Here is a 26,289-nt window from a genome sequence, read left to right on the forward strand (position 1 = left end):
TGGGAACTGGAGAAATCATCCAAAACAGATGACAAAGAATCCAGAAGAGAAGAGAAATCCATCGTCGTGTTCGTGACTGCAGGATCGCGTATGTAAGGGGTATCTTCTGTGGAGGCCACCTCGGGCACCAGTCCCAGATGCTTCGCTTGCATATCTTTTCTGTTGACTTTGTTTGCTCAGATTTACTCCCGTGCCGTGATGATATATAATAATAGGGGTAAGGTCCCAGTCGCGAGGCAGGCCAACATATTAGTTTAATGAAAGCCCTAGGGGCCACTGTTTGGCCTGATGTATCAGGAACCTGAGGCAACCTGCCGTATACTGCAGTCATATGAGCATGCTCAGGATAGCAGGGACTCATATTTCTCAGTCCAGCCAACATCGGTTAAGAATTGCAATGTTTCCATATCCGGATGTTTGATGTATGCAAATTGCTAGACCGATTTTGCCCCGAGGTGCCCCATAGCTTAGTAATTTAAATTGGTTTCATCATAACGAGTATATGAGACACAGCTGACACTTCAAGTGTCCTTGCTTGCGTGTAGATCAGCTAGTACCTGTACCAGGTGCTCGGTAACCTTCAACCCGATATTTACTTCATCCTCAGTTCCCAGAGGCGGAACATGAAAGAAGACCGTATTCCTATTCTTGCCTCTGTTCTCCATCTCGAGTAGGCTCAAATAGTACATGAACCCGCACACGTATGTTCCCACATCATCACTCAGGCGGACATCAACTTCTCTCTGTTCTTCCTTGGGGCCCTTAGCGCCCTTCTTTCCATTGATTTGGGCCTTTCCTGCTCCCGAGGCAGAAGTTGAAGACGGCAGCCTTAGTCTGGCTTGGGCTACCGAATCCTTCCACGACTCAACGGCTTGCTCCAAAGGGAGCTCGGTGGTTAGAGATGCTGCCGACTTGCCGAACCGAGCCTTGTTCTCCACTCGGTTGAAGACGCGCCTTGCAATGTCCGGGATCTCGTGGTAGCCCTCCTTTGGCGCAGTCTGCTCAACGGCAAAGTAGTCCCTCTCCACAGCCAGGCCCATATGAACAATGATGTCGGGGTCGTGCTCCACGATCAGCTTGGGTACCACTTCGGCAATCTTGTGGTATGCTGCGGGGATGGGCTCGGGGTGAGCGATGATGGTGACGTTGCCCGAGGGGAGAGTCTGCGGGAGGCGGCAGACAATCTCATAGGACGGGTTCTTGGCAATGTCCAAAAACGGCTAAGAAAACGTGTTAGTTAGGCTGATAGTTGGTTAGACTAACAAGCTCATACTGACTCCAAACCCGGTCACGAGGACCTTTGTGGTGTTATCTCCAGTGGCCATTGCGTGTGGCTTGAGGCGTTCCTATTCTGGCGTGATACCAAGAGAGTTTGCTAAGTTATTCGAATCGCGTCGTTCCAGCTCATCCTACAGTCGAAGAGCGAAACTGATAGGTCTCGGGATACGTAGGATCTTATGTTCCGGGGCGATCGCCGAAGGATTCGATTTGGCCGCTGTAGCAGCCAAGGATGAGTCAGACCGATATTTGGGCTGCGCCGTTCCTTCTCTGACCCTTATACGAACCAATCAATCCACACCTGCCATCATACTTACGACCAGCTCGATAGAGCGACAGCTTCCCATCACATAGGTACCAATTGATATATTAATCGGAATAAACATCAAATGTACACATGCTCAAATCTGGAGCGGTAATCAATCAGCCAACGCTGCCATGGCAGTATTATAAGATGCCCCGGCCCAGGTAGATGGACACCACCAACCTCCTAGAAGCTCCTGGCATTATCACCAGGTACCATTGCCAGCGTCTTTAATCAGCCCTGATCAAGCACCTCATCACCGCAATCGCGAAACAGAACATGCACGGGAGATCCACAAACACCGACCTGAAGGCATGCAGGTGCAACCAGTCCAGCATCTCCGCCGCCGCCTTCTTCTCGTCCCCCGTCCTCTTGGATGATTTTGCCGTCGCCGGTATGGCAATGACGGCCCGCGCTTTCCTGTTCAGCCCCGGCGTGAAGGCAAAGTGCAACAGCGCCAGCAGGGTGCCTGCATCGTACCACCACGTGGCCGCGGCCGCGGACGACGACGAGGCGTGCGGACCGAGCGGTGGTTCGGCGAGGAACCGGTTGGCGAGTCCCGTGGCGATGAGCACCGGGTAGAAGGCCGACAGGATGTACGACTTGCGCGTCGTGAAGATGTCCAGGTATGGCGGCAAGACGGCGTTGGCGTGCCTGGCGAGTCTCGGATTGAGGAAGATCCAGAGGAAGAGCAATTGGTCCATGGAGAATCGGAGAACGCAGGTGCTCAAGACCAGAGGCGCGATGCGCAAGAGAGCGATCGAGATGCTCATTGCTTGGAACCGGGGTGACGACCCGTGACAGGCTTTGCAGGGGATTTCCAACAGCGCGCCCCAATAGACAGATGATGTGCTGCCAAAACGCAGGTAATGACAAGAGATCTATTCGGCAGAGCAGTAAGACAGCTGGAGGCTTGTTTTGGTTCATGGACGGCTGGCCAGCCGCTCTACCGAAGATCCGCTGTGCCGGGTTTCCCCCCCTTTTGAATGCGTAGGGTTACAGTTACATCAAACCTCCAACGACCACGAGCAAACAAACGCTTCGATAGGATATGAACGACAGCACATGGTTCAGCCCTTGCTTTAGGCTCAAACCCATGGGCCGATGCATTAGGACACCTGACTTCACTTTTTCCAATCGCATGCCTGCTAATGCTTACTGTTCCAGTTGGCCAAACCATAGCTCCTCATCACTCAATCGAACGCATTTTAAATTCGTCGTCATTTGTCTCATTAACCACACATTTTAATAAAGTAGGTAGGATATAAAGCAAACAGCTGGGCTAGGCGCGCATCGCGTGAATCCGCAAGCAGTATGCAATTCATGCTCCCCGCGACATGCAGATCGACTAGCTCCTCCACTTACACCCCGTCCCCGATGCTGCTATTGCGGTGATATAGCCTCCACCAAAAATTCTCCCTCGTACGCCCATTCATCGAGAGCCTGATGATCGAGATCACGCCCTCGCCCGGGCCCCAAACCTCCTCCCAAACAGATCGTTCCCGCCCGGCACCAGCGGCTTCGTGGCAGCCGCCGGTGGCGCCGTGCCCGACGACGTGGTGACGGGCGGCAGGTCGTCGTAGCAGACGGCGACCATGCGGCACTGGCAGCTGCTGTAGCAGGTCTGGCAGTGCGCGGAGGGCTCCTGGCCGCCGAGCTGGAAGTTGGAGCAGGAGCTGCTCTCGCGCCGGCAGTACACGCAGTCCTGGCAGTCGTTGGGCACGAGCGGCGCGTCGCAGCCCTGGCTGCAGGCGAGGCCGCAGCTCTTGCAGTCCGCCTCGCAGGTCGGGAACTGCGCCGTGACGGTGGCGGCGACGGTCAGGAGGGCCGCGAGGGCTTGAAGGGCGTGCATATTGGGTAATTTACTCCGAGGAAGGGCGAACGGTGGCGACCTAGTCGATGCGAAGGGGGCGGCGTCGTAGTAAGCGGCTGGCTTGTGCTTTCTCGAGCTGTGGATGGCTTTGCTAGCTCGAACAGGCGATTTAGCCGAGATTGGTAGCGACAGTGAGGTAGGTAAAGGTATCGAAATGCCTAGATCAGATCCTGCGAAGTGAGGAGAGAGACGAGCTCTCTTAAATAAATCTTTTCGGGAGACGGGGGAGGGCGGGCCAGGAACGCATCGGGGCAATATACCCGGTCGTCAACGGTATGGCGGATGAATTCAACAAGACCCTAGTGGATTGGGCAACACCGAATCAACATTAGCCCTGCAGCCAGCTAGCTAGTTGCATTTAATCCATAACAGGCCATTGCCCCTGGTGAGACTGTGACGGCGACGGTGGCGTACGGATTGCGAGAAGTCGTTTCTCTCTCTTCTTTGTTCAATTCAGTTTGCACAAGGAACCCCACCATCACGACCAACCAACATCCAGGCAAGCTTGAACTCAAAACCTCGTAATCTAAAAGCCGCCACATAAGCAAACGGGCATGGCATTACAATTGGTTCTATTTTACAACTGAAATCGAATGACATCTACAGACACTACAGGTGACATCGACGCTTGTCTCAGAAGTTCCATCGATGTACCATCTTTGGGTTGATAAAGATCCGTGGCGACGGTGTTTAACAACATCGGACTGAGAGTGTGTAGCCAGAACACAACCAGACTTTGACTTACAGGCTATCTCCTGTCGCCAGCTCTCCCATCGCTGGTGCGCGAAGACATAGCAGGGCTGCTAACCAATTGAAACTACCTGGGGATCTTGATTACTCATATCAGTGAGCATGGCCATCTAAGATTGTCAGGGGAAGTAGAGCTTGAGCGGGCCAACAACATGAGGTCATAAAAGGGCATACCTAGTTGTGGCGACTCCTTACATCTTGACAGTATGGCAGGCGATGAAACAAGATGAACTGACGAAACGACTTGACATCATATCAAAGGTGACCTCCTACACAGCTTTGATCACATCACGAACATTCACACGTACAGGCAACACAATAATATTTGCGAATTTTTTTGTTCTTCTTCTTGGGGCGAAGCTGAAGCACTCAATGAGTCTCTCCTGATGCAATGATCACGTAATTCATGACAGTAGCAAGCAAATAACATAGCTTCGTCTGCTTAACAGCGTATCTTTTCCCCGATCGTCTGTCGCATTGCATATGTGAAAGTTGCCATTTTCCCAGTAAAGAAGACCAAATGACAAGCCCATCCCTGACGCCCAGTCAATGACCATGACAAAACGCATCTCTCCCCATTACCCGTCGTAATCAAACCAGGACACTACTATGCCCGGGACATGACACCCCAGGCGCGGATGATGTTGTCGGTGTAACCAGCGAACAGAGTCTGGCCATCAGCGGACCAGGCCAGCGACACACACTCGGGCTCACGGCTCTTCTTGCCAACCGAGGGGAACTCGGGCTTGAGCTCATCAACCTTGCTCTTCTTCTCGAGGTCGAAGATGATGATGCTGCTAGCGGTGGCAGCGCAGAGCCAGTAGCGGTTGGGAGAGAAGACAAGGGCGTGGATCTCGTCACCGGCGTTGAGCGAGTACAGGTGCTTGGACTCGTTAAGATCCCACAGCATGGTGGTACCGTCCTTGCCACCGGAGGCACACAGAGAACCATCGGGGGAGATGGTGACGGTGTTGATGTAACCGGTGTGGCCGATGTGGTCGGTCTGCAGCTTGCAGGTGGAGAGTTCCCAGACCTTGAAGAAGTCAAGTTAGCGGATTTGCTCGGGTCTGCTAGGTCTTCGGTATTTCATCAAATGTGAAAGTGGTGGGTTTGATCAGGGCAATGGTGAAAGATTGTCTCATGGCAAGCCGAAGCAAGCTCTGAAGTAGCAAATACATTTTGCAAACATCATGTCAAAAAGCGACAGGGGGTGAGTGGCCTGCGTGTGGCACACAAGTGTGGGGGAGAGCGCAACTAACCTTGACGAGCTTGTCCCAGCTGGAGGAGACGATGACCGGGTTCTGGGGGTTGGGGGAGAAGCGGACGCAAGAAACCCACTCGGTGTGGCCCTTGTCGGTGATGGTGTACTTGCAGTCACCGAGGGTGTTCCACAGCTTGATGGTGCGGTCGCGGGAGCCGGAGACGATCTGGCGGTTGTCGGCCGAGAAAGAGACGGAGAGAACGTCGTTGGTGTGGCCAACAAATCGGCGGGTGGTGGTGCCGGTGGCGAGCTCCCAGAGACGGAGGGTCTTGTCCCAAGAGGCGGACAGAGCGTAAGCACCATCGGAGGAGATAACCTGTAAACCGCAAAAATGTCCCGTCAGCTCCGATTCCCAGCCAAAATGCCCCAATTGGGCCAAAAGCCTTTCCAATGGCACACCTCAAGTGTCACCCATTATTTCTTGGCGGAGAGTAGAATTTAACGTACACAGTCGGAGACGATGTGGGAGTGACCGTGGAGAGATCGCTTGGGGTAACCGTACTGCGACTCGTCACGGGTGAGGTTCCAGATGATCAGAGTCTTGTCGCGCGAGGCAGACAGGAGCATGTTGGGGTTCTCCATGGAGGTAGCCAGGCTGGTGACCCAGCCATTCTGTCAAAAGAACCAACGATTAGTATGACCGTTCCCGCAAGATCTTGTGCGATGCGTCCAGTCGAGCCCAACCTGCCGCATCGCATCGTGGGATTTTGTGGCATCGTCAACTTACGTGGCCCTCGAGGGTACCCTTGAGAATCAGCTGCTCAGCCATGGTCACTTCTGGTGTCTGGTCGAGAATTGGGGACCTGAGATTGGGGGAGGGGGTGAGAGAGAAGAAGGGTGGAAGTGAAGTGAGTAAATAGACTTCTTTTTCTTCGCTGGGCTTGAGCCGAACTTGTTCCTTTGCTCGATATCCTCTGCAAGTTGGCTTTGCTATTGCAGCTGCTGCCAAAAAACGGGAAAATTTGTGTGGGATGCACAATGATTCGGTTAGGGTCAAGGAAATCCACTTAGCTTCCGGAATCTTGCAGGGGGTTTTTGCTATCGGTTATCAGCCTCGCGGGGCTGCAGCCAATCAGAGCCGTGTCTGCCAGCACCTATGAGATGGGGGAGCTCTAAAAGTTAGCAGGCCTACAGCCGACTGCCTGCCCACTAAAGCAGAGACCTGAGCAGTAACCTGAGGAGTCAATCTCCATTCTAATTGGAAGCTACTCCGTACCCCACTTTATTCACCCATTCTGGCACCATCAGATCACCTAGGGTTGGGATATCGCATCAAATGCATTCGAATCGACATAAAATGATTCCATTACAATTCCATGCTAATTTGGATCACATACAATCCTATTTCTCCTTTGACTTCATGCAAAGAGGATCATTAGACACTCGTCGATTCAGTTTTTTGGAACCCGCTTGCATTCATAACTTTGCGTCAACCTTGCGATACAGCTCCTTTGTGTCGCCAAATCACAACGCTCTATCTAGCTACGATGCTAGTTCTATAAAGTGCAGTTGAGGGGGTATCTCGAAGGGGTATAAATCATGCTGTATCCTTTACTCCAATGCCATGCTGCGCCGACGATGCGATGCAAGTCCCAATGATACACCTAAGCGCCCGCCTGGTTGTCCAACCTCTTTGCCCCAAACCCCCAACATACGGGTCCTCCTGGCAGCTCGTTTCCCCGTCGATATTCGCTCGAATCACGAAGCTAGTTCTTCTTCGCCCGAGATTCCTATGCATCACATACAACATTAGCCCCTGCTTGTCAAGGTGTCAAGCGGACCTCTGCTGCTCACTTTCGGCACGTCTCTGCGCATAAAAGAGGCATTGTAGTCGACCACGATGCTGTGGTCTGCGACTTCTTGCGTTCCCGTCCCCGTACCGCTCGCCGGAAGGAAGGCCTTCATAGTTGCCTCCCAGTTCTCATGGCGTTCCTTGCTGTACTTGTATCGCTTGGCCTTTTCTGCCGTCTCCTTGTGTATGCTTTGCTTGGATGCGCGTTCCATGTGGCGCAACGCCTCCTCACTCTTACGTGCTTCTGCTGCTGCCTGTATCCGCTTCTTCTCTGGGTCGGGTATTGTAGGCTCAGCTTCAGTGAATCTATACGTGTGTTTGGGTGGGAAACTCGGTAAGGTCTGGGGAATCCAGCGCTTCTCCTGCCGTTCTTCGTCACCATCAAGTTCGCGCCCTAGGAAATCTGTCGACCGGATCTTGAAATAGTCGGTCTCCTTCGAAGTAGGTGTCGGGTCGTAGAACTGCGGATTCAACTTCTCCTTCTTCTTCTTAAGAACAGGATTCACCAGATGCGGCTGTAGATAGGACATCCCCAGGTTATGTCCCCGTAGCACCTTCTCGAAATCTGTAGGCGTTGGGTCATGCCTTCGCGAGGCCTCGGCATATGTCTTGAGATCCGCAATAAAGCTCGTCAAGTCTAATGCACGTAGCGTTAGTACTGCTGGGGCCGTATCTCGGTTCCATTCCATGGTGACACGTACAGGTCTCGGCGTTATTCGCGAAACTCTCCAGGGCCTCGGGGGTGGCCGCGTCGAAACCCACGTGTTCCAACGCAAGTGCTATTGATCTCCGTAGTCCATCGCGTCCCATGCTATCGGCATTGGGTCGCTCGCTTAATTCTTCCTGTAGAGCAAAGCTAGACATGTCCGAGTAGCCTGCTGTCGGCCTCGGGGGTGGTGTTGGGGTGGGCGGCTTGACAACTGTCGTGCGCTGCCGCTTGCTTAACGGTTCATCGAGACTGCTGTCCGAGTCGACTGAAGAACGGCGCTTCTCCGGGCGCGTCGGGGACGCCATCTTGAAAGTCGTCCTGGCTAGAAGATGCTTCCGTAAGCTCTGATTGAGGCGTGGTCGCGTCGAATGGACGAAGGTGAGTCCAGGGCGTTCGTCGCGAAAGTCGATGGGCGAAATCTGAACAACAAGCTTCGACTGCAACAAAACGATGGATGCGATTGACAATCGATGGGTACCAATCGGGATCCGCTAAGTCGTCGATAAGGAGCAGGGACCCACACTGACTTGGCCAATCTCATTGACTGGACTTAAAGGGTTCAACCAGAACAACTGAGAAATAAAATGTTGATGGTCGTGACGAACACATGCAGCAGCCGGATGTTTCCTGTATTTGTTTGCTTGACCTCGAAGACCGATGTAAATCTATTGATTGATTGCTCCTGACCTTCAGTGGGTTGATGACTGTGGTGGATTGTCCTTGCCAGTTTGGCGTTCGGAGGAAAGGCCGGTTCTAGCTTCCCTCGGTGGCTGACTTCAGTTGTTCTTAGACAATCTGACACTATGAATAGAACCTCCCTTTCCAGCTTGTTGACATATATCTTACATTCTTTTCCCAGCTCAATAAAAAACACCAATATATATTTCCTTGTTCTATCTGTTCGATCTCCTTGACATTCAATATTATCCTTAGAACGGTGACTCCAGCTTGTGCTACATTCGATTAGGCCAGATTTCGACATCAGTAAAGGCACCAGCCGCAACCTGTCAGTGACTGATAGGGAGACTGTCCGCGACCATGAACTCCCACAATGGCGCAGGGTCTGCTTCAGAGCCCATGACCAAGCTCAAAATCACCGAGCCGCTCACGAGCTTTCACACTGAGATTCTTCAGCACGCAGCCTCCCTAGTCCAGCTAGACCTCTCCGGCACGGGGCTCTCCTCGCTCCCCGACGAGTTCTCCCAGCTCACCTCTCTAAAAGTCCTCTTCCTCTCTTCTTGCAACTTCACCGTCTTCCCCGCTGTGCTCTCGCAATGCCCAACCCTCGAAATGGTCGCGTTCCGGGGCAACGGTATGCGCAGCGTGCCCGAGGATGCACTCCCGCCGCGCCTGCGCTGGCTGATCCTGACGGGCAACGAGATCGAGGCCCTCCCACGCAGCATCGGCAAGTGCGGGCGGCTGCAGAAGTGCATGCTTTCCGGCAACTTGCTCACAAGTCTCCCGGAGGAGATGAGAAACTGCACGAAGCTGGGCTTGCTTCGGCTGAGCGCGAATCGGATCCAGGAGCTACCCGGCTGGCTGTACGAGATGCCTGACCTGGCCTTTTTGTCCATTGCCGGTAACCCATGCACTGGCGCTGATTTGGCAGGCACCGAAGCATCCCAAGTTGTGGAGAAGGGCGACAAGGAGGAAGAGGAGGGGCTTCTCAAGATCCCCTGGTCCTCTCTGAGTGTGCACTCTCTGCTGGGCGAAGGCGCATCGGGAATCATCTCCAAGGGCACCTTCACGCCTCCAAACGGCACGGCTCAGGACGCGGCAGTTAAGATCTTCAAAGGCTCCGTCACCAGCGACGGCACCCCCCTGAACGAAATGCGCGCCTGCATGCGCGCGGCGTGTCACCCCAATCTGATCGACACCCAGGGCAAGATCATCGACCATCCGGACGGTCCCGACAAGAAGGGCCTGGTCATGGAACTAATCCCGCCCACTTACCGGACCCTGGGCCTGCCCCCCTCGCTGGACAGCTGCACGCGCGACTGCTTCGCGCCGGAGACGTCGGTCACGATGGCGCAGGGCATCGCCATCCTGCACGGCATCGCGTCGGCCGCCCGCCACCTGCACGCCAAGGGCGTCGCGCACGGCGACCTGTACGCCCACAACATCCTGTACGACGAGGCCGGGCACGCGATCCTCGGCGACCTTGGCGCGGCGTCCATCTACACCGCGGCCGCGGCCGAGCGCCGGGCCCACGAGCGCCTCGAGGTCCTCGCCCTCGCGCACCTGATGGAAGACGTCTGGACGCTGGCGAAGTCGGGCCTGTCCTTCGCCGCGGCCGAGCTCAGCGCGGCAGTGCTGCTGGAGCGGCTGCACAAGCGTTGCGCGGTGAGGGAGGTCTCGAGCCGGCCTGGGCTCGATGATATCGTGGTCGAGTTGGGCAGGCTCCGCGAACTGGTAGAGGGACGGGACGGTGGGGCGTTGAACGCATTTGGGGAATTGCCCAATTGATATCTATAGAGAAGGTAGACTGCTAGATGAGATTTAGACCAGATGCTTGGACGGTTACAGGATTAGACATTTTTCTTATTTTCTTTGATAGAGCAGGGGTCTCGGACAGATCTCGGGTTAGATTGACAGTCATAGAGCAGAGCCTTACAGGACTTTAGAACAGGTAGCATGGTCGTTCGGGATAGACAGTAGACAGGCATGATAATAGATTGTTCTTCTACCTACAAGATCACGATATCCAAATGATTCTCTCCTATCCAGTCAGGAGAGGCTGTTTTGACTCCCAAGACATGACCCAAACCGCGAGGCGATTACTTTCCTTTTCCCCGGCTAAGATTCGTTTTTCTGAGCCCGCGGGACCGGTGCCCCAAGAGCCTTCTGCACCGCTTCCCGTCCTTTAACGCGCTGATAATACTCCTCCAGTTTTGTATATCTCTCAAGCGGATCGGTATTGTCACCATCTTTGGCACTCTGTTTAATATGGTGGAGAACCGGCCAAAACGCAAAGTCGGCGAGGGTCATGCCGGGCGCCGCAATGAACTCCGACTCAGCCGCGTACGTCTCCCAAGCGTCCATTTCCTTATATAGAGGCGCCGCACTGCTGCCAATACGGCGCATCTTGGGCAGCAGGTTCAGGGCTTGCTGGAACCTTGTAAAGACCAAAGGCTCGGGGTTGCCGAAACCGCGCCGCTGGCTCACATAGAGCATAATGGCCAGATCGCCCTCGACCGTCGACTTGGCCTCGTCATTGTCGACCAATTTGATGGGCTGCCCATCCCTTTCATCTTCTTCATCTCCATCTCCGATCGCTCCGGTAGCAGCAGCAGCAGCAGCAGCAGCATTCTTCACAGTGGATACCGGGGCCAGGCTCCCCTTCGCGTACCCGATGCCATACTCAGCCAGCATGACCCGAATCCGCAAGTTCGCCACCGCATCACTCGACGTAAACAGCCTAGGCGACGCCGATATATTCAGCACGTCGAACCCGCCCCCGTAGTGCGCCTCCCAGTCGAAGTCGGACCCCTGGTTCTCGCGCCCAAACGCCTGAAGCATCTTGATGGCCTCGGGCGTTGCCCCATTGGTTACTGGTCGCGCCTGTTCGCGGGCCTTGCCCGTGGCGCCCTGACCCCAGATGCACTTGCTCTCGCCATCCAAGAAAGTCCCTATCTTCCTGAACGTCAGCGAGATGCGTGCACCACCAAATGCGAGCTCCTCGGCCGTCTTCTCCCGGTCCAGCCGCTTGTCCTGCCGGATGGCGTGCAGCCAGCGCATGTTGGTCTGCAGCCCCATCTGGCACATCGAGTTGTGCGGCAACTGGGCGCGCTGCGCCGTCCGCTTCGTGCCGCTGCCCGACGGCTCGGGGAGGGCCGCCGTCGTGTCTTTGTCCTTTGGCAGGCGCTTAGTCCGGAAGATCATCGTCCTCTCGGCGCCCAGGCTGACATTGACAATGTAGCTGCCCTTGGCGATGTCTAGCGTCTTGTCGCTGTGCTCGGATATGTAGTCGTTGCCGTCGCGGTAGAACTGTATCAAGGCATGGTTGAGCGGGTGTCCAACTTTCTGTTCGACAGCGTCTTTGATCTGCTTCACTGTCGAGGTCCACGGAAGCAAGGGCGGCGACTCGTCGGCGGGGTGGCGGTATATGGGAAACTCGCCGTCCTCCCCAACATTGCCTTGAACGGCGACTAGCCTGGGCACTTCGCCTCCTTGGTGCGACATGCGTAGCCACTGAACTTCTTCTCTCAACTTATCGAAGATGCCTGCGACCAAGTCATCAGGGAGAACGTTGTAGTGGATTCGGGTGTCCCCTTCACCATAAGGTTCGCTCACACTGGATTCATTCTCTTGTTGCGATCGTCCCTCACCAGCCTCCCCGGCATCCGAATTTACCTCGCTCGCCAAGTCCTTCATGGCGTAGGGTGAGACCTTAGTTTCTGTATCCGTAGGTGATGATTTGCCTTCTTTTGGAGCCGAGGATTTGTCTTCTTTTGTAGATGAGGGTTCGTCCTCTTTCTCAGCCTCCGTTTTGTCGTTTACTTGTGGTGCAACCTTTTTCAAATCCTCCGGATACTTTCTTTGAGCTTTGTCCGATGTGACCCCATTCGTACCCTTTGTGGTTTCCATAGTCAACGACGACATGGCATCCTCAAGAGTCATCTCGCTCCTCCGACTTCGGGTGGCGGCTTGGGGCTGCACCATACCCCGCTTCTCTTCGGCCGTCACATCCCTCGGGTCGTCTGCACCAATCGCCTCTGGCTTGCTCCCTCCAGCTTTGACGTCCGGAGATAATCGCGACGTGGTGGCGTGGACAGACTCGTCGGGAGGATGAACATGATTCGGATCCTCCTCGGCCGGAAGCACGTCGTCAATCGACGCGTTGGCGAATGACGAGAGCATGGAGGCCGGGGCCGGGGCAGGTCGCCGGGGAATTCTGGGGGCTGCTGCGTTCGACTCCTTCTTGGCCGCCGGCTCCTTGGGCTTTAGCTTCTCTGCTACTTCCTTGGCGGAGACGACTTCGCAGCCAGTCGTTTTCACGATATGCTTGAGAGCGTTGTTGTGACGCATGCTGCTCCGACGGCCGCAGCAGTCTTCCACGATGGTGATGTCCAGGCCGTGGCTCGCAGCATCGACGGCGGAGGCCTGAATGCCAATGTTGGTCATGGACCCGCACAAGAAGATCTCGGTGACGAACTTCATCCTCAGCCGCTGAAGCAGCTCCTCGGACCGGAAGGCAGAGTAATGAGACTTGGCAAAGGATATGTCCTTCTTCTCTGCTATCTCCCTCAGGGCATCATGAAGCTCGGCGCCGGTCGTGCCTTTGCGGACGCATGCCGGGCGGTCATGACCCCCTAGAGTGAGGAAAGCCTCCGGGCAGTCCGAGGACGGCTGGTCGTGCGGGTTCGCTTGCGGGCGGCGCCCTCCGACCATGGGGGCCTCGGACGTCAAAATGGACTCATCCTCCGGGTCCCTGTTGTCCTCGAACACGCTCCGGACCCAGATGACGTCGCCGTGCGGCCTGAACGCTTTTACTAGGTCCGATATGTGCCCCAGTAGGTTATTGGGCAGCGTCACGGGCAGTGCCCCATCGGGAGACAAAAAGTCATTTTGTGCATCGACAATGACTAGAGCCTTCCTCGTGGTCAGCTTCGGGAAGAGAGCCGGGTCAAGTGTCAACATGGCTTTGCTCCTTAGCCCGAACGACGAATAAGAAAAGAAGATCCAATAGTGATTTAGCTTCGTGGTGAGACAAAAGGCCTAGGCAGAGTTTGTTTCTAGAGTTCCAATGACGGTAGAGGCTCTCAGCGATCCACAAGGAGAGAGTATATCTTCAAGGCATAGCAGTATGCACTTTGTTGTTCTCTTCCTCTCTCTCTCTATGTTTGATAAGTCATCAGCAGCAGCCAAGTACGCATTTTGGTAGGTAAACATCTAAATACTCTAGCCTCTGGGCGTAAACATGTTCGTACCCCAGCGCTACAGAATAGGAGCATGTGGAATATTCTGAGGCCTCTCTATTATTAATAAGGTTAAGGCTTGGAAAGGGCCGCATTTCCACCAAGAGGCAGATGGCGTGGTGGTGAAGCGGGGCTAATTAGCACTTGTTTAGCCCTGTAGCCCTGTAGCAAACGGATTTGATGAATGAATTGGGGGGTCGGGCGAACAGGGGAAGGAAGCCTTCGATTGACCGGTGCTGCTGACCAGTTCGATGCTTTGAAATAGGGACATCGACAAGGTCAAGTGAAGAGAAAAAGAAAAAAAAAGAGAGACATTAGACAGGTCGCCGACTTTACCTCCTTCCGCCCGCACGCATCGTCACCCAAGAACAAAAGCAAAAGAACCGAGTATGGTGTCAGGCGGCTAGACTGGGATTTGATTCCTTCGTCGGGTCCGATGATACAGTGTGCGTTGATACTTGAATGGTCCACCAGCTGCATGTCTGTCTAGATGCGTCTTCGTAGTTGCTGTGTCACTGGCAGGTTCGCTGCAGCATCAAAATCTGAAACCCGTCACCGCGCTTTTGGTTTGTGTGCTACTCATGCATTTTGCTCTTAAATTTCAACCTTGTTGGCTACTGTAGTAGAAAGATCGTACTGCTTACCTTACAGCAGATCCTCGAAATCGTGAGTCGCTAATGTTTGCTTTTCCTTCCCGAGAACCGCTTGCTGCCGTGGGGGGGGGGGGGGTTCATTGCTCCACGCTCGGACGATCCACCGACCACAACGAGGACCTGCGTATGGGGGCTGGTAGGCGGTAGGATCAGGAATCCTACGTTCCTAGGTGTTATTATAGGTACTTGTGCTACTTTTACCCATGGGAGACATGGTTGGCTGTTCCGTATATACTTGTGTTACCATGCCACCCAGCTGGTCGCACGCAGCCTTGGGAATCACAGATCCTCCGAAGAGGGGGATACACATCAATACATATTGTACATACACGGCATTTACCGTGTACAGGATCGAAACCCTATTAGGCAGGGGTTGTGGGAACAATTTGAACGGATCAATATGCAGCAAAATTATTAAACGATATGTTACTGATCTGGTTAAAATAGGCATGCTATGGTATGATCCCTAAACCGCCGAAGGAGTACAGAGGGTTGAGATCCCAAAGTCACCGAGAGCAAGAGCACCGTTTACATGTAAATTCCAATATCAGATACTTATCGGCTTATGTTTATAAGCATTGATCAAATCGGGACTGTGGTCTAAGGTTAGTGACCACCACTAACCACCAAACCACCATATCTCTCCTCCCATTTAGCCATGGCCCCATGCATAAGTCCCTTCCCTAGCCCGGGCCTCCCATCTCCTATTCCTCACCAACGCCGCCCTCCTCTCCCTATCCTCTAATGCCTCCTCCACACTGATCCCCACGCCAAACCCGGCCACCTCCTGCCGCTGAATATGTAACCAGCCCTTCCAGCTCGCCACGACGTCGGCCACCAGCCTCTCCCCGCGGCCATCAACCGCAGCCCCGAACCCACCCGCCGTGCCGCCGACCACCACAGAGCCCCACCAGGCCCGGGCCCGGCTGGCGTGGGGTGCGTACAGCATGTACTCGCGCGCCGCGGCCAGCGAGGCCTGGACTTGCGACTGGTTGGCGCTGCGGGCCGGGCGGTAGACGTAGACGTGTTTCAGGTCATTCTTCGTTGCTGGGTAGGGGTTGGGCCTCGCGGCGTCGGGAGGATCCCGAGTGGAAGGTGGCGGCGAGTCGGAGAGGAGACGGGTGACATCGAAGCGGTGATCCGCGTCGACAATGGTAATGGTGTAGTTGTGAGGTGCTGCTATCAACGTGGATATCAGGTGGTAGAGGAATGGGAGGTAGCGCCCCGAGAGCGACAGTAAAGGAGGCGGGAAGGTCTGCGAGACTTGGTGATGCCTTGCTATCACATTCGCCAAAGAGGGAAAGGGGATAGAAGGGTTGAGGCTGTGAGGATGGGTGGGCGTAGTGCCGGACAAGGTAGAAACGCGGAAATGGTTTATCAGCTAGAGTCAGTCAGTAAATGAAATATTACCCATTAGATGTAAGTAGGCCATGACTGATGGGATCGCGTTGTTCAAGTGACTGCTGTTGTAAGAGGGGCTTGGATGCTATGAAAGCGCTGATAAGATAAGACATGATGCGAAATGAGGCTTGAAGTCATTCCTCTACAACATTTCCATCTCATCATTGAGCAGGAACCCGGACATTTCAGTCGACGATGTAAAATTGAAGAAAACTTACCTGCTCTAGACTTTCTTCTTCGACCTCTTCCAGTATCCTCGCACCCTCTCGCCTCGCTGCCGCGGGGTCCATCGCTCAAGTTTCTTCGTCCTTCAACGAACAAAAGACGGGCTAAGATGACACCACCGTGCCGCACCTTCACATCAGCTGCCCTCGAGTCGGAGATCCAGACAGACGGCACAGGCAAGAAGCGAAAACTGGACCGCGGTCAGAAGGATATCGACCTGTCGCAATGTGCGCTCATGAGCATGCTGCAGTACGAATGCAAGATTGACGAGCCCGAGATACGCAACAGTCCGGTGAGATGTTGGCCCGTGCAGAGGTGGTTCAGGAGGTAAGTCGACCGATGCTTTTTCCGAACTGTAGCCTTCTTTTTTCATGTCATTATTGGGACCATGTTGGCGTCTGTCTGATGGGTTGGGGTGTAACAAAATATATCGATAATGGAAGATGTCCTTTCCGTCATAGGCAGAAGCAGCATATGCTGTAGCAGTACTAGGCCCCCACTCTCCTGCTAAGAAGAGGATGAGATAATCGCATACATCCCTTTGGTCGAGAATGAAATTTATAATGACTATACTAACTGCAACTGTTTATTAGATGTAAAGACAAGAAGGGTAGTTTCTTGGTCGAGACTACGGATTGGGAGAAACGGAGACAGAACGACGAGGCGACGCATGAAGCATCTACTTGAAGTTTGCAGCCGCCCGGCCACACCAGGGATGGCGACATCCAAGCACAATGGTAGACACAGGGTCGTATCCTGACTCGGGTCATAGGCCAGTGTATGTACTCGCGCTGGGGAAAGTCTCAAATGGTCTTATATACCCCTCCTAGGAGACTAGAAGCAACCCTCTCATCTCGTGGCAAATCATACTTGGATTTGTCGGGTCACACCAGTAACCGGAGCATCGATAACATCTGGATGGCCTCTTACTTGGAATTTTGGGCATTTAGAACAATCTCAAGACACCGGACCCTATCGGACAGCACTCGTTCGTTAGGCAGATATCAGTACGAAGTCTGAAAGCTTGCCCGGACATGAACCAGGCAGGATATAAACCTGTGTAGGCCATTCGATGTAAGGATCCGGTTGGAGGAATTCTAAGTGAAGCAGTCTAGGAGCAGTACGCACAATACAAATATAGCCAAACCAACTTCAGTATGAAACGGTCTTCCAGGTCAGCAATCATACACCTCTGATCACATACTACCACTTGCGCAACTACGCACACCATGACTTCTTTGATTCAATAGCCGCAGTGTGCGCGCAACCGTCAGCTCTGGAGAAATGTTCGAATGAGCAATACCTCGAGGCTCCCTGGTACCATGACGAGATCCATAGCACTTGCGCTGATCATAGCGAGGATCTCGCTATACGACCTTATCGAGGCCATTCAGGAGTTCCAACAAGCGCCCTCCCATGCTCCAATACATGTCACATCGTGGACATGGCACATCTGCGAGTAATAATACTCAATCAAGTCTGAATTGCCGGGCTGTTCGTGTGGTACAGGTTGGTTGAGTGATCCGAAAAAGCAAAGCATTGAAGCCAACCGCGGTCTATGCACTTGTCTCCAACCAAATACACAAAGGGAATCAGCATGATATCTCTTCTTGGTCGCCCATCCTATGTGCTGCTACCCCTTTCCCCACACACTCCATCGCTTCGTTGGGGCAAACACTTAGTTGCCCTGCTTGGCGGCGCGGTCCTTCTCGAGTTGGCTGTAGAAGGCATCGCGGGCGTTGGTGCGGGGCATGTGGAATCCGTGCCTATATCGCGGGTTAGAAGAATAATTCGCAGTCGCATCGTAGGGCTTCACATGGCTCGGTATCCGAGGGACGTTGAGGGAGCGAATGTGTAACTCAGTGGGGAGAAGAGTAATCGTACCAGAAGACGGAGCCCATGGCGGTGCCGAGACCTGCAGACAGAGTCAGTAACTGTCAAGTTGATTTCGCGGAGAAGAGAACGGGGCTGTGGTTGGGTGCTTGGGGTGACATACCGAGGGCAATGCTCAGGTCAAAGACGAGACCTCGTCGGAGCATCTGTATCAAAGTCAGCCGTCCGTCTCCTAGACGACTTCGGACGGATCGCGCAAGATCAATTGGGGCCGGGGCGACATACACCAGTGATGGGCTTGATGGGGGCCATTTTGACGAAAGTTTGTAGAGGAAAGATTTGGTGGTTTGCCGAGGTCGGTTCTGTATGTGACGTACAATTTGCAAAGGGAAGTTATTCGCGCTGGAAATCGAACGACCATTCACTCAATTGACTGGATGGAGCTTCAGAACCGAGCAACTGGGTCCCTAAGCTGCCGAGCGTCAAGTCACGTGCTATTGAATTGGCCTGCAGCGCAGCCGGATTCTGGAATTTGAGCTTTTTGGCGGGCAGTTTTGACCCCGGCCAATCCTCGGCGTGGTAAGCTCCGACACCCGACCCTCTGCTCAGGTGGGCAATTGGCAATTGGCAACTGGATCCATGGGCCGGGCCTAGCTAGATTTTAGAGAAAGTGAAGGGTATCAATTCTCGCGATCAGCTCTTGACCCCAGTAATTCGTTGGAAGGAGTGGACGTCACAACGAGAGACTTTCACAGTCTTGCAGCCATGAGCCTTCCATTACCGGCCCGGCGGCTGGTTCAGACCGGTACATATTATCCTCTACTTCTATGACACACGGGGGAGCTCGAGCAAATTGATGCACTTGCTAACCACACATTCTCTCACGGACAACAGCCCGGTCTGCCACCACGTCGAGCCCTTCGCTGCACCTTCGCTACCTCCTGCCGCACACCCAAAAGCGCCATGCCTCGTGGAACCCCTTCAACTGGGGCAAGAAGTCGCAACCGAAGCAGGACCCGCTCACGGCCGAGATCACCCGCCGCGAGAACGAACAGAAGCTCTTCAAGCGCATGTCGGACCGCACGGGCGGCGACTCCATCTTCGAGGAGGAGATTCAGGACGCCGACCGCCGCGCCGCCGCCGAGGAGGGCGCAACCAAGGCCGGCATGGCCGGCTACGGGCTGTCGGACGTCAAGGAGCACAAGATGCGCGCCCTGGACCCGGACCCACGCTGGCGGGTGCGCTGGCAGCGGCGCCAGGTCATGCAGATGGTGCGCGGCACCAAGAAGCTGACCAAGGACCAGAAGATCCGGCTGGCCGAGAAGGAGGTCACCTACCAGAGCGAGAACATGGAGACGTCGACCAAGAAGCTCGTGCACCTGGCCCACCAGATCGCCGGCAAGCCCATCGAGGAGGCCATTACCCAGATGCGTTACACCAAGAAGAAGACGGGCAAAATGCTGGTCTACTACCTCGAGGAGGCCAGAGATCAGGCCATTGTGAGCCGCGGCATGGGCTTGGGCAAGGCCAATGGCCAGACTTTCGCCCAGCCGAAGCAGATCCGGACTAAGGACGGCAAGCACATGGAGGTCAGCGACCCGACCCAGCTTTATGTCGACCAGGCATGGGTTGGCAAGGGCCCGTGGCGCGGATACCGAATTCAGTACCATGCCCGTGGACGTTCCAGTGCCATGTGGCATCCCTCGACACGTACGTCACCATCATCCTAACCAGGTCCCCAATGAGCTTGTGCTGTTGCTAACTCGTGATTGCAGACATCAACTTCGTCCTGAAGGAGGAGAAGACAAGGATACGCCAGCACGAGGAGAGGGTCGAGAAGCAGGCCAAGGCCAAGCCCTGGGTGCATCTGCCCAACCGGCCAGTAACGGCGCAAAGGCAGCACTACACCTGGTAAACTGCTAAGTATGACGAGAAGGAATCGAGAGATGTCCCATGTATTGTACATAGATGTAAAAAAGAAAGCAATACTGTGTAATACTACGATCACGACCAAATCCTGATGTGCTCCAATACTTTACATTCAGTGTTGAAACCCGAACCCCTTTTCCTCTCTTGCAGTGGAACGTTCATACAGAAGAGGCATCTTGGTGCTTGGATATCAATCTACAATGCGTTGGGGTTCGTGGTATCCAATGATGGATATCTCAAAGGCCAAGCAATCGAGGGGTCTAGAGTAAGCCTACTGACAATGTCACATCAGGTGGCCTTGGATTTTTAGCAACTGGCGGTAGTGGCTAAGAATGGGATAGTTGACAATGGAATAGCTGACAATGGGATAACAGACTGGCATACAGCTAACATTTCGAGGTAGAACATATCATATCACATAGATGATTCCGTTGATAACAATGAATCGCCGCTTTATTCAGTAGTAATCAGCGCTATGTAAGTTACACCAGAAGCAAGTCGGTTAATGCAGTCGTTCAATCATGCTCTCCAACACCGATATGTCTTGATGGGTGGTCGGTCCGAGGACGCCACTGGTTATTGCGGTCTGCCGGGCTCGAGGTGTCACCAACGTCACTTTTCCTTACCAGGATCGCTGGTATTCTTGGGCGGGGCCAATACAAAGACGGATTCGGGTGGGGGGCCAACATCATTGGGGGTAGCCATGATCGCGTATAGTATGCGGTAGTAGTCTTGTGCTGCGATATGATGAAATGCCTTGTGCAACGATACGAAGAAGTGCGTTGCAAGAATGAGAGCGAGAGTAATGGTACGAATGCCATGTTTGCAATATAATGCTTTCTGGTCGAGTAAAGCAGTTGCAATTGCCCTCAAGGTAATCAATCACCAGCTGAATTAGGCACATACCTGCCAACTTATGTGCTCAACTACTCAGTCACAGAACATGCGCAGTAGAAGAGGCAGGCTCGATGCGTGGTGGAGAAGTTGCAAACCCTCCATCATTGGTACGGAAGCAATTTGCTTGTGCCAACTTTAGCGACTGCTAACGCCGAGGCAGCTTCTTGAGCGCAGTTAATTTGCTTCGTTCTGGAAATGTAGCCCGACAACGATAACGGCCATGTTCCCAAAGGCAAGTGCAACAAGATATCCTCTTCCAGTGGAGGCTTCATATTGCTCTTGCCCTAGGGTAAGTAGCATGGCCACATTTTGCAACCAGTCTTCTGCATTTGAAGCATGTAAGAACCGAGGTAAGCAATAGGAAGGAACGAGGAGCCGGTGGTGTTCAATGCTGGCCAGGCGTTCCCCCATGGGGATGCCATTGTTGCCACTATAAGGCGTCAGGCGTCAGGCGTCAGTCTAAGGGACCAAATGGTGCCCGCGAACCATTGAGACCTTTAAGTTGGGATAGCCATGGCTCATGTGGACGTGATCGATAATCGAAAATAAGAATAGCCGTCCACGCGACCCCATTCCGGTGTTAAGCCAAAGGTGGAATGCGGTATCAAGATGATCGAGATAACCAGCGATGAGATAACCACATGCTGATGATGGGAAAGTTGGCCCGCAATGAAATAGCAGGATCACACAATCAACGGGATTGTTTTTTTTTGGCAAGGGTTTCAAATGCGAAAATGCTTTGATAACCTACTAGTATGTCTCCTGAGGAAGAGACCACGTCGGTGTGGGTTTCCGAAATTGAGTATCGTGCTTGATCTCCCATGCGACTTTGTTGATGATCGCGTCCAGGCCCATCTCGGGTGCTCCAGAGTCCAGTCGCTCCGGGGGTTTCAATCGCGATTTATGCGTTCTGTAGCGTTCTGTAGCGCTTGAACCCATCGTTCATTTAAGCTTAGCGGCTCCCAGTGGCTTCAGTGGGGGCGACGGATGGCTGCCGGAGACGCCAGCACCAAGATTACAAAAGCCCATAGCGGTCCGCGGGTACGCGAGGTTTCTGGCGAGATGACGAGGCGGCGTGGCCCCTGGCCGCAACTTTTTTCGCCGCTAAAGCTGTATCGGCCTCCTAATGTAATGTTGGGCCAGGGTACTTAATTTAAGGGATAAGACTGGTGTGCCTGTTGTGTGCGGTGCCGCCGCCAGCTGGACAGGCAAACAAATGGGTTCATAAATATATCTAGTCTGGCCCGGATTATTTTCATTGTTGTTCTTTTGCCTCTGTTCTCTGTCCCGTTGCATCGCATTCATTCTTTTGGGTCAAGACCGCCTTATATACTTACATTAATTCAACCACGGCTTCGGCTCCCTTACATTCGTTACCAACTACAGTCTGATCCACCTTTTGCAAGTATTATCACGATGCACTCCGTCCAAGCTCTGCTCGTTGCAGCACTTCTTGCCGCCCCCATTGCGGCCAAAACAGACATTGGTGGTTGTGTCTCCTCCGCCACCAAGAACCAATGGGGTGAGGCCAGCATGATCTGGTATGTGCCGGGAACTGGCGAGGTGTAAGTTGTGCATCCCCATACGGGGTCCAGTGCCAATTCATGTATTACATGCATACTGACGCGTCCCAGATGCGAATTGCTTGATTGTGGTGGGGGCCGGGCTCCACCCAAGACCAATGTGCCTGGCTGTGGTAACTACAAGGGCACTGCATCCTACTCGCCCACCTACCTCCCCGGCTTTGGGACTGAGGCCGTTGCTGCCACTTCTACCGCCGCCTCGTCGACGGCGGCCGCCGCATCCACCACAGCTGCTGTCGCTGCCAGCACCACTAAGGCTTCCGGCACCACCGTCCTGTCTGGCGAACACTCCACCGAGACGGATGTTCCCGACACCACCATGTTGACTGGGGTTCGTTCCGGCTCCATTACTGCCGCCCCGGCGGCTACCTCTGCCGGCAGCGCCGAGGCTGGAAAGGAGACAGGAACCCCCGCGGAGAAGCCTCAAAGCAGCGATTCCTCGTCCTCTTCGTCTTCATCATCTTCCTCGAAGACGACCACTGCGCCCACGGGTGCCGGTGTCGCCGCCTCGGCTGCTCCTTTCGGCATGATTGTGTGTCTGGCGGCCGCCATTGTTCTTTTCTAGGAACCCGGAGAAGTCTTGATGAGTTCAACTCATTGTGAGCTGTTACCGCCCGGGGAACCTCGCCTGTTCAGCTACAACGAGAGGTTCATAGTTAATACAATCCAATACCACGTACCTTGGGAATATGGTCACCTACGGTCTATTTATGCCAGGGGTGACCTGTCGGATTAATTGTGCAGTAAAATGAAACAGCTTCTTTCGGAGCTGGCATCGAGTGATTGTCTACAACTTCGCGGCTTTGGATTTATTTCGTAAACCTCAGCGACTCGGTAATGAAAACGGAAATGCCATTTATTACCTACTGTCACCCATCCCCCACTCCTAATGTGCGTGGCAGATGCGGCCCTTTCGAGTCTACGGGGATGGCACATTTCCCAGTGATGATAGCCAGGATATGGCGGACAGGTAGCGACAAATGTGGTTCGAGATGATGGTGCGTACACCAGAGACTTGTGTGTTTCTAGAATTGCGTTCATGGTTAGCGTCTGATCGCACTTCCTGGCGGCTTGTGTCGCAGTCTGATCCGTCGAATCGCATTGTTTCGGATTGGGAAGTGTTCAAGTTGCCAGGACCCCAGCACCGCAGAACCGGCAGCGTTCCTGCATGCAACGGCCCGGGCTTGGCCGCGTAGCTCGGCTGGCCCTCACGCCTGGCCATGTGTAGTTATTCTCTGAGGAAGGTACGGTGTCAGCTGGGACATTCCGATCCGTCTCTGATCACCTGAGGTGGTTGATGAGGCATAATCCGTGGTGATCGGACAGACTCATCTTTGGGATCTCGCGATGGTTTCGACTCGGCAGCTTATCGTAGTCCAATATTTGCTGGAATCTCATAGACCCGCCGACTCATGGAACCCGTGCTTCTGCTCTCATCTAGGCATCGGCCAGCTGTAATTCGAGTTTTGAGGTTTCGCTCATGGTCGCGGACGGTCTGGAGTGATTGGCCTAGGATGGTCCACCGGTATTTCCAGTTCACTATATCACCATGTCATAATACGTACCCCTACTACTACTAACACGTAATACCATCAGTGAAAATAGCATGTCGCAGTGTACTCAGATTCTACTCTCATGCCTTTGCTAAATACTGGCGGCTGCTTTGACTGCTCCAATGGACCCCTTCACCTCTCAGGCCTGAAGGGCCTCTAGAGTGATGACTACTTTATGTGGGTGGTCGCAGTCAGTCTCGCCACTGAATCTCCTAGTCTCGTCAGAAATCGTTGCCTGTCATTCTGGACAGCTCGCTTTCAGCATGGAGACCATGATAGCGTACAAGGTCAGCCACCACCATTTCCAACCTATCAGCCAATAGCGTAAACGGATCAAAGACGGATATCGTTTGCTGATGTAGCTACACACTTGTACGGTGGGCTACAGAGGGCTCTATGTGCGCGTCAATTATGGTATGTCCCCGGCTAATTGAGGATGCATGGTCACTGTCACTACCTCAGCTGCAGATTCTACCTACGCCTCGATGGAGGATTGGAACCCTTGACGGGCCGGGTGCGTAAGTCGACGTATCATATCACGGCGGCGGGCTTCATCGAGCTCACCGGTACCACTGCCACCACCCTCATAAGCCCGGGGTCGCAGGACATAAGTTCCACGGAGGAGCAGAAGAAGCCCCCTTACAAGAGGCAGATCCGTGTTCATATTGCCGAGTGCCAGCGAGGAGACGCGATGGCTCCAATAAGGCCGACGGTATCAGGACAGGAGTATCATGCGCAGCCGCTGAGCCAGGTCTAACAGACAGCAGGATGGAATTGCCTAATGGGGCTGTTGATTGGTCGGAATGCTGCAACTCAACTGCAGGATTTTCGGTAAAGTGAGAAAAATGAGGCTAGACAAATTCAAGAGCATGCACTTCATGTTCGTTTGGCCATTGTACAAGTGAGTACGGATCAACATATTCGGCTGTTGTGTGCCCCCATGAATACATAGTGAAGAAAAGCGACGTGAATGATATCGGCGGTACGATGTATAGATACCCCCATAGTCGCGATTTTGTCATCAGCAAGTAATGGCGCGATGACGGAGTGGTTAGTTTCACCTTACGATCCAATTACCATCTAGCCTCCATACTAACCCACTATCCACAGGTTAACGTGATTGACTCGAACTGGCGATATCAATTTCCTTCGGGAGCGCAGGTTCGAATCCTGCTCGCGTCGCATAAATTTTTTGGTGTTTATTACGAATCATCATTGGTGTTGCTACTAGGTAGCTGTCCCAAATTGGCAATTATGTCCTTCTACTCATGTTTCTGTGCCTTCTCTCTTTTTTGCGATGGTGCAATGTATTTTCTTGACCTTCCAATTGTCCTGGGCCAGCACCGGAAGTTGCCTGTACTGCAAGAGTGCCATATGTGCAAAGTCCCAGTTTCTACTCTGTTGGACTCTCATGCAGATATCGCGACCACTGCTTCTTTCACTCGTCTTGACCTTACCACTGCTCCAGTCCAGTACCCATTCAGTGTGCATCGCGTTGGTACTGATTTGTTGGGATGCAATGACGAATTGCTTCCTTGATATCTATCTCATAGGCGTCCTATACTCGTAATCTTCCAAATTGTAAGAGACATGAGAATCGATCGGCATTAGTGGTATGGGAATTTCAGATCAATACTTTGCTTCCACTATTTGTAGTGGCTGTTTGATAGATGGATAGATCCATGTTGTTGCATAGCAGTTCAGTACATTGTTGGCTGTAGATGTCCATGCGACCAGGACGCCGTGCAATTCGATTGTCAGCTCGCAAAAGGGACAAGCTATACCCACCAGCGCTACTCCTGTACGAAAGGTGAGGCTTGACGGGAGTCATATCGCAACGGAGCAAACTCCGGGCACTCTACCCCACCATACAAACCATACAAACCATACAAAGAGCTGCCAAAAAGTTCGGTAGGCGCCAAGTGATGATGGGCAAGATCCAACCAAAGTAATTGAACAAAGTCTCCCCATATATACGCCCATAAGCACATCTTCTTTCAACAACCAACACCGACCGATCGTCTCAACGATCGGATCCAATGCTCGGTTAGCTCAGTTGGTTAGAGCGTCGTACTAATATTCTCTCACCAGAATACTTAAGTAATGCGAAGGCCATGAGTTCAAGCCTCATACTGAGCAGCAATTTCTCTTTTTGCTCTTTTCTCCATTCAAGAGTCACTGGAGCATATCGACCATTTTTGGACTGCCAATCATTGACCTGCTATTAAAGGCGAGTAGCCATCATCCCATCCCGTTCGTTTTTGGCCTGATCTTTTTGGCCCCGCGGTCACTCACTGAGGCACAGGAGGGGCATACCAAGACTAGCCGCC

General features: G+C 53.4%; 13 protein-coding genes across 13 annotated transcripts; 5 read left to right on the forward strand and 8 right to left on the reverse strand.

The window, feature by feature from the left end:
• Nucleotides 1-521: 521 nt before the first annotated feature.
• Nucleotides 522-1,325, reverse strand: PG985_002302 (uncharacterized protein; the record flags this gene model as incomplete). The annotated part of the gene is made up of 2 exons (XM_066822071.1): nt 522-1,220; nt 1,278-1,325. 2 exons carry the CDS (start codon nt 1,323-1,325, stop codon nt 522-524), a joined length of 747 nt encoding a protein of 248 aa, XP_066689503.1.
• Nucleotides 1,326-1,812: 487 nt separating this feature from the next.
• Nucleotides 1,813-2,355, reverse strand: PG985_002303 (uncharacterized protein; the record flags this gene model as incomplete). Its single annotated transcript, XM_066822072.1, has 1 exon — nt 1,813-2,355. One exon carries the CDS (start codon nt 2,353-2,355, stop codon nt 1,813-1,815), a length of 543 nt encoding a protein of 180 aa, XP_066689504.1.
• Nucleotides 2,356-3,038: 683 nt separating this feature from the next.
• Nucleotides 3,039-3,434, reverse strand: PG985_002304 (uncharacterized protein; the record flags this gene model as incomplete). The annotated part of the gene is made up of 1 exon (XM_066822073.1): nt 3,039-3,434. One exon carries the CDS (start codon nt 3,432-3,434, stop codon nt 3,039-3,041), a length of 396 nt encoding a protein of 131 aa, XP_066689505.1.
• A 1,370-nt stretch (nt 3,435-4,804) lies between these two features.
• On the reverse strand, nt 4,805-6,260 carry PG985_002305 (40S ribosomal protein RACK1). The gene is made up of 4 exons (XM_066822074.1): nt 6,194-6,260; nt 5,914-6,078; nt 5,465-5,782; nt 4,805-5,238 (listed from the first exon to the last, which is right to left on the reverse strand). The coding sequence occupies exons 1-4, from the start codon at nt 6,233-6,235 to the stop codon at nt 4,813-4,815; spliced, it is 951 nt and encodes a 316-aa protein (XP_066689506.1). The 5' UTR covers nt 6,236-6,260; the 3' UTR covers nt 4,805-4,812.
• A 955-nt stretch (nt 6,261-7,215) lies between these two features.
• Nucleotides 7,216-8,272, reverse strand: PG985_002306 (uncharacterized protein; the record flags this gene model as incomplete). Its single annotated transcript, XM_066822075.1, has 2 exons — nt 7,216-7,895; nt 7,960-8,272. 2 exons carry the CDS (start codon nt 8,270-8,272, stop codon nt 7,216-7,218), a joined length of 993 nt encoding a protein of 330 aa, XP_066689507.1.
• Nucleotides 8,273-9,005: 733 nt separating this feature from the next.
• PG985_002307 (uncharacterized protein) lies at nt 9,006-10,433 on the forward strand (the record flags this gene model as incomplete). The annotated part of the gene is made up of 1 exon (XM_066822076.1): nt 9,006-10,433. The coding sequence occupies one exon, from the start codon at nt 9,006-9,008 to the stop codon at nt 10,431-10,433; it is 1,428 nt and encodes a 475-aa protein (XP_066689508.1).
• Nucleotides 10,434-10,763: 330 nt separating this feature from the next.
• On the reverse strand, nt 10,764-13,607 carry PG985_002308 (uncharacterized protein; the record flags this gene model as incomplete). The annotated part of the gene is made up of 1 exon (XM_066822077.1): nt 10,764-13,607. One exon carries the CDS (start codon nt 13,605-13,607, stop codon nt 10,764-10,766), a length of 2,844 nt encoding a protein of 947 aa, XP_066689509.1.
• Nucleotides 13,608-15,190: 1,583 nt separating this feature from the next.
• Nucleotides 15,191-16,229, reverse strand: PG985_002309 (Peptidase M43- pregnancy-associated plasma-A; the record flags this gene model as incomplete). Its single annotated transcript, XM_066822078.1, has 2 exons — nt 15,191-15,793; nt 16,158-16,229. The coding sequence occupies 2 exons, from the start codon at nt 16,227-16,229 to the stop codon at nt 15,191-15,193; spliced, it is 675 nt and encodes a 224-aa protein (XP_066689510.1).
• A 44-nt stretch (nt 16,230-16,273) lies between these two features.
• Nucleotides 16,274-16,851, forward strand: PG985_002310 (uncharacterized protein; the record flags this gene model as incomplete). The annotated part of the gene is made up of 2 exons (XM_066822079.1): nt 16,274-16,491; nt 16,758-16,851. The coding sequence occupies 2 exons, from the start codon at nt 16,274-16,276 to the stop codon at nt 16,849-16,851; spliced, it is 312 nt and encodes a 103-aa protein (XP_066689511.1).
• Nucleotides 16,852-17,842: 991 nt separating this feature from the next.
• Nucleotides 17,843-18,321, reverse strand: PG985_002311 (uncharacterized protein; the record flags this gene model as incomplete). Its single annotated transcript, XM_066822080.1, has 4 exons — nt 18,283-18,321; nt 18,161-18,203; nt 18,049-18,079; nt 17,843-17,930 (listed from the first exon to the last, which is right to left on the reverse strand). The coding sequence occupies exons 1-4, from the start codon at nt 18,307-18,309 to the stop codon at nt 17,843-17,845; spliced, it is 189 nt and encodes a 62-aa protein (XP_066689512.1). The 5' UTR covers nt 18,310-18,321.
• A 441-nt stretch (nt 18,322-18,762) lies between these two features.
• PG985_002312 (mitochondrial 54S ribosomal protein uL22m) lies at nt 18,763-19,912 on the forward strand (the record flags this gene model as incomplete). Its single annotated transcript, XM_066822081.1, has 3 exons — nt 18,763-18,802; nt 18,892-19,707; nt 19,773-19,912. The coding sequence occupies 3 exons, from the start codon at nt 18,763-18,765 to the stop codon at nt 19,910-19,912; spliced, it is 996 nt and encodes a 331-aa protein (XP_066689513.1).
• A 2,327-nt stretch (nt 19,913-22,239) lies between these two features.
• Nucleotides 22,240-22,971, forward strand: PG985_002313 (uncharacterized protein; the record flags this gene model as incomplete). The annotated part of the gene is made up of 2 exons (XM_066822082.1): nt 22,240-22,388; nt 22,458-22,971. The coding sequence occupies 2 exons, from the start codon at nt 22,240-22,242 to the stop codon at nt 22,969-22,971; spliced, it is 663 nt and encodes a 220-aa protein (XP_066689514.1).
• Nucleotides 22,972-24,395: 1,424 nt separating this feature from the next.
• On the forward strand, nt 24,396-24,716 carry PG985_002314 (uncharacterized protein; the record flags this gene model as incomplete). Its single annotated transcript, XM_066822083.1, has 1 exon — nt 24,396-24,716. The coding sequence occupies one exon, from the start codon at nt 24,396-24,398 to the stop codon at nt 24,714-24,716; it is 321 nt and encodes a 106-aa protein (XP_066689515.1).
• Nucleotides 24,717-26,289: the final 1,573 nt, after the last annotated feature.

Source organism: Apiospora marii (assembly GCF_038362585.1).
Source record: "Apiospora marii strain CBS 49790 chromosome Unknown utg000002l_segment0_segment0, whole genome shotgun sequence".
Lineage (NCBI taxonomy): Eukaryota > Fungi > Ascomycota > Sordariomycetes > Amphisphaeriales > Apiosporaceae > Apiospora > Apiospora marii.

What these genes read in the sequence shown, in the direction of transcription:
- PG985_002305 (XM_066822074.1), bottom strand. Translation starts at nt 6,235, where the DNA reads ATGGCTGAGCAGCTGATTCTCAAGGGTACCCTCGAGGGCCAC. An exon ending in AGGGTACCCTCGAGGGCCAC is followed by an intron (nt 6,079 to 6,193) that starts GTAAGTTGACGA and finishes TTCTTTTGACAG; the next exon opens with AATGGCTGGGTCACCAGCCT. An exon ending in CCCACATCGTCTCCGACTGT is followed by an intron (nt 5,783 to 5,913) that starts GTACGTTAAATT and finishes TGCGGTTTACAG; the next exon opens with GTTATCTCCTCCGATGGTGC.